We start from the raw sequence: 6000 nt of genomic DNA on the forward strand, positions 1-6000 counted from the left end.
CTAGTTTCCTTCCTGTATTTCATACTTCCTCATTAGTCAAAGTACATCTGTGCTATCCACATGTAAATCAGCTTTGGAGCTAGATCTCTGGAAACAGCCACCCCAGAACTAGAAGACTTCCTGTTAGGTAGCAGCACTGCATAAAAAATTCCAACATTAATAGAAACAAATATTTAGAGAACAATCTCCAACAACCGTGCCACTCAGTCAATCCAGTGAAACTTTATGTGGGGGTGGGAGGAATTCTTTCAATTTTTATTCATAGATACGTGTATCCTCTAAGTCAAAGTCAAAATTTTCATTTTCTTCAGGGAGAACATTTTGTGAATTCCTGGGTCAAGAGAGATTTACCTATGGCATCAGGTAAACAGACATTTTTTTTTTTTAAGGGAAGAAACGTTAAAATTTTTAAAACGCAGACCTATTTCAAAGGCTTCGCTTGTTTATTTCTTTTTCTGTTTTTCTTTTGTCCTCACCCTTTTTTTAACTCTTCCATTTTCTTACTCATTTTATGGGGCACATGCCCAGGTTGCAGGCTCTATCCCCAGTGGGGGACATGCAGGAGGCAGCCGATCAGTGATTCTCTCTCATCATTGATGTTTCTATCTCTCTCTCTCCCTCTCCCTTCCTTTCTGAAATCAATAAAAAAATATATATTTTAAAAACAATGAAAATTTCTGGATAAAACATTTTTGAAAACATTCTTAAATGGATCTGTGTCTGTTATGAAATTAAACATGAAGTAATAGAAAAAATATATATAGTTCTCTGCCTTCAATTCCTTATACAGGGCTTCTAAAACCCTCATAATTTCCTAAGCGATAAGAGCACTAGGGGCGCCCTAACCGGTTTGGCTCAGTGGATAGAGCATTGGCCTGTGGACAGAGGGGTCCCAGGTTCGATTCCGGTTGGGGGCATGTACCTTGGTTGCGGGCACATCCCCAGTAGGGAGTGTGCAGGAGGCAGCTGATTGATGTTTCTCTCTCATCGATGTTTCTAACTCTCTATCACTCTCCCTCCCTCTCTGTAAAAAATCAATAAAATACATTAGAAAAAAAAAAAAGAGCACTAGGGGCATCTTTTGTTCGAATGAGGTGACTCTGGGTGGGCTCCTGGATGGGGGTTGGTCACTAGAAACAATGAAACCATGATTAGAAGCTTAGAATTCTCAGTCCTCCTCCTCCCCTTACCCCCCATTCTCCAGAGAGGGGAGTGGGGCTGGAAGTGGAATTAATAACATCTTCATGATGAAAATCCCAGTAGCACAGGGTTCAGAGAGCTTCCAGGTGGGTGACACATTCCAACTCCATGGGGTTGGAAGCCCCTGTTCTTGGGGCCCTCTCGGGACTCACCCTATCTCTTCATCTAGCTGTTCACCTGTATCTTCTATCAATCCCTTAATAGACTAGTAAACATAAGAAAGTGTTTCTGTGAGTTCTATGAGCCACTCGAGTAAATGAAGTGAAGTGGGGGCAGTCTTGTGGGACTGAGCTCTTAACCTGTGGGATCTGACACTGTCTCCAGGTAGAGGGAGTCAGAATTGAGTTAAATTGTAGGGCGTCTAGCTGGTCAGAGAAAACCACCACACATCTGGTGCCAGAGGTGTTGTGTAGTCTGAGAGTAAAGGAGACACCAGGAGGAAAAGACATATTTTTCCAATACATTAAACATAGGCGGATTAAAAATGAAGTGACAGCATGAATCCTGGGGTTGAGTGGAATGTCAAAGCAAGCTTTCATCTTTAGAAAATTCACAAAACCAAGTTAACGTAGATTTAAATTTTTTTTTTTTAATATGTCTTCATTGATTTCAGAGAGGAAAAGAGAGGGAAAGAGATAGAAACATCAGTGATGAGAGAGAATCATTGATTGGCTGCCTCCTGCACGTCCCCTACTGGGGATCAAGCCCACAACCCAGGCAGGTGCTCTTGATTGGAATCGAACCTGGGACCCTTAAGTCCGCAGGCTGACGTCTATCCACTGAGCCAAACCAGCTAGGGCCAGGTTTAAATTTTTTTAAAATTGATTTCAGAGAGGAAGGGAGAGGTAGAGAGAGATGGCAACATCAATGATGAGAGAGAATCATTGATCAGCACCCTCCTGCACACCCCCTACTGGGGATTGAGCCCACAATCTGGGCATGTGCCTATCCAGGAATCAAACCACGACCTCCTGGTTTATAGGTCGACCCTCAACCACTGATCCACACCGGCCGGGCAATGTAGGTTTAATTTTCAAGTCCTTATAGGGCACAGATGACAGGAACCAAACCCCAGAGCCCACCCAACATGAGAAAACTAATGAAGGCCATTGCATACAGTGGACACCCGAAAGGGCAAGAAATAAATCTACCTGCTCTTAAGGGAACTACAAGGAAAATTTGTCCTTCTTAACACTAAATTGTGAAGGAGGCATATCTTCTTTAGCTTTTTTGATTATTTTATTCTGATGCTAGATGATGAGATAATTTTAAAAGGTTTTATAATAGAAAATTTTGAACATATACAGAAATAAGATAGTATATACTCACCACTCTGCTTCAACAATTTAACACGTAGTCAATCTTGCTTCATCTAATTTTCTTCTTTTTAACCTCCCCCAATTATTCTGAAGCAAACTCCAAGCATCATATCATTCTGTCTGTAAATATGAAGTGATAACTTGAACCTGATAATTGCAATATTAAAACTTGCTGGTCTAACCATATGCCTTTTATTCAAGCTTTTTGCAATGACAGCATCTTTGCTAATGAAGAACTACGACTGGAGTCTTTTAAGAAATGGCCCCATGCATTTCCTGGGGGCGCTGCAGCTCTGGCCAAAGCAGGTCTTTTCTACATAGGTGAGTCAGTAGTTGGCATAGCCTCTTGCCTTGCTGCTCATTCAAGCCCCATATACACTTAATGACCCTGGATTTATATTTATCTAGTCTCAACAATCTCCACTCTTCTAGTCTTTCCTTATATATCCTTTTTCCTTGCTATGTCAGAAAACCTCTCCCAGTTTTCTACAACTAACTTAGGTAGAGAAGCTCCAAATTGAAGCCTTAAGAACTTGACTAACAATGAATACAAGTACATGTATCCTCTACTTTTGGAAAGTTAGTTTTATGCCACTTTGTTTTTATGAAAGATATATACATGAGTAAAGGTAGACCTTGGAGATACTGCAGGTTCAGTTCCAGACCACTGCAATAAAGCAACTATCACAACACTGGAGTCATAATCCATTTGCTGATGGAGGGTATTTGCAGAAAATGTAATATCTGTGAAGCACATGAAAGCAAAGCACAATAAAACTGTCACATGACCCTTTTGCTTCTACCTCTTTAACCAGAACTTAGTATGGCCATACTAGCTATAAGAGAAGCTGGCACATTCAATCATTTTCCTGGGTGGTAAACACAGTTAAAATTTGGGGTTTCTGTTACTGTGGAATGAGCGATATTGGGAGAGTGGAGAAGCAGTCTTAAACACTCTCCTCAGACGCAAAAAAATCAAAAAATACTTTGTTGTTGTTAATCCTCACCTGAGGATATTTTTTTCCCAATGATTTTTAGAGAGAGTGAAAGGGAGGGAGGGAGAGAAAGAGAGAAATAGAGACACATCAATTGGTTGCCTCCCAGATACACCTGGATCAGGGCTGGGGATTGAGCCTGCAACCTGCAACCAAGGCATGTGTCCTTGACCGGAATTGAACCCAGGACCCTTCAGTCTGCAGGTGGACGCTCTATCCGCTGGGTTGGTGTCCAGTTAGGGTCATAGCATTCTCTTTAGCTTCTGGTCATCAGGAAGTTCCCCTCTGTAATCCACAACTAGTAGGCTTGTTCCCTTTAGCTAACTGCCTGAGGTACAGTAGGGATCAGAGAAAGGATATTGTGCCCTGCCTTGGTCCTTGCTGGCCTTCTTCAGACAAATTGAGCAACGTTGCAGCCCTGTGTAAGTTCATGAAGCATCAAATGCCTATTACTACATTATTGCCAGGTTTATGCCACTAGAAGTAGGATCAAGTCTCCTTGTGAGACACACAAATTGAGTTACAGTGGAGGTCCATGCAAATCTTTTACTGAGAGGTCAAGTAGATGTCACAAATTTCACACAGCAGTACAGAGTAGGGGAATATAGCGGTCACTTTAACAAAAATATTCCGTGGTACAAAATATCTTAATGGCTCACAAGCTTAAGCATTTGGAAAGGCAGTGTCCCTACTCTCTCTATTCTGGCTTCCTCTTGGCAGCTTCCTCCAAATACCCTCTGTCCAGTGTCCTCATCCTCTTTCTTTTTGACCCTCCACCTCTCCCCACAAATCCTAATCCTCTGACCCTCTAAGAGTCTTGAAAGCTCTAGGACCTCTTATTTTCATGCAGACATAAAGGGAGGGTCTCCTCTGCCCTAGCTTTACCATGCCGACAGAGGTCCAAGAGTGGAAGATGATAGTTGTTCCATTTCTACTTCAATCCTTTGGCAGATTCAAATGCTAGTTTCCTTCCTAAGAAATATAGTCTCACAAGGAGACTTGATCCTACTTCTAGTGGCATAAACCTGGCAATAATGTAGTAATAGGCATTTGATGCTTCATGAACTTACACAGGGCTGCAACATTGCTCAATCTCCCCTTCCCCTGAACTCCATATGTATTTTCTCTTATTTAATCACTAGACAAATGCTTATAGAGTGCTTAATAAGTGCTAGGCACTCTTCAAGTCCATGAGATTCATTGGGGAGCAAAACAGACAAAAGTCTTTTCCTTCATGGAGCTTTAATGCATACACTGATTTGCACATCCCCTGCTCCATAGGAGGATGGGACAGGGAAAGGGTGTTCATCAAAGTGCATGCCACATGGAGGCATCCATGACTATTTGCTCATTACCCCTTTGGTCCTGTATAGAATATTGCCCCAACTTGTGACTTTGTCACAAAATTTGATTGGAAATACAAGTAGGGTTTTGCTTATAAAGGCCTGGTAGTTATTACCTGTGTCACTTGAGAAATACACATGCCAGTTACACTGATTGAATTTCTTTGCATCTAGGTATAGAGGACACCGTCCAGTGTTTTTCCTGTGGAGGATGTATGAACAACTGGGTGGAAGGTGATGACCCATTAGGAGATCATTCCAAATATTTTCCTGAGTGAGTGGAATGGATGCTTAGTGTCTGTGAATTTGGATATACTTTAAAACAATTTGTCCCTCGCTTTTCCCTGCATTTTCTTATTAAATATTTGCTCAACCCTCTGATTGCTACTCTGAAGAATGAGTATCTCTTATCCCCTTATTCTCATGACACCCTTTCCATTAGCATTTCCTTTATTATAGTTATAGCATAGTTTTGGTGAGATCAATATTTTTACATTATATGTTTACTTATCATGACTGCAGAACCGAACCTGTAGTAAATTATTATTTTGCCTCTCTGTACAAATTTTAATTTTTGTAGAAAATAAAATTGTCTTGTTAGTAGTTTAATTTTTAAAATGAAATTCATACATTAACCACTTTAAAGTGCGCAATCTAGTAGTATTTAGTACATTCACAATGTTGTGCAACCACTTCCTCTAATTCCATTTTCATTACCCCAAAAGAAAACTGTACCCATTAAGTAGTCACTCCCTATCTTCCCACCCCATCCTAGTCTAGCTCCTTAGAGCTACCAATATACTTTCTGTCTTCCAGAAATAAGTACAGATTTACTTATTCTGGATATTTTATATAAATGGAAACATACAATATGACTTTTGTGTCTGGCTTCTTTCACTTAGCATAATATATTGAGGTTCATCCATGTTGTAGCATGTATCAGTACTTCATTTCTTTTTTTTATGACAGAGTTATATATATTTCTCCATATTCTCACCAATACTTTTCTTTAACTATAGTATTTGGTTAGGTATTTTTTTTTTTATGTCTTGAGGACCAGTTTATCATCAAATTCACCCAGATGTTTAAATCTTCTCTCTAGTCATTCAGAACTATAAGCATTTCCATCATTTTCATTTTCTT

General features: G+C 40.2%; 1 protein-coding gene across 3 annotated transcripts in view; it reads left to right on the forward strand.

Annotated features, from left to right (window-relative positions):
* The window catches only part of NAIP (NLR family, apoptosis inhibitory protein), a 47655-nt gene that overhangs the window by 18973 nt on the left and 22682 nt on the right, over nucleotides 1-6000 (forward strand). For all 3 annotated transcript variants that reach the window (XM_005857997.2, XM_014549458.1, XM_014549465.1), the window contains 3 exons: nucleotides 312-363; nucleotides 2721-2840; nucleotides 5032-5131. In XM_005857997.2, coding sequence (XP_005858059.2) covers nucleotides 312-363; nucleotides 2721-2840; nucleotides 5032-5131 — 272 coding nt within the window. The remainder of the gene's footprint in view (nucleotides 1-311; nucleotides 364-2720; nucleotides 2841-5031; nucleotides 5132-6000) is intronic.

This window comes from Myotis brandtii, unplaced genomic scaffold (genome assembly GCF_000412655.1).
Source record: "Myotis brandtii unplaced genomic scaffold, ASM41265v1 scaffold115, whole genome shotgun sequence".
Classification (NCBI taxonomy): domain Eukaryota; kingdom Metazoa; phylum Chordata; class Mammalia; order Chiroptera; family Vespertilionidae; genus Myotis; species Myotis brandtii.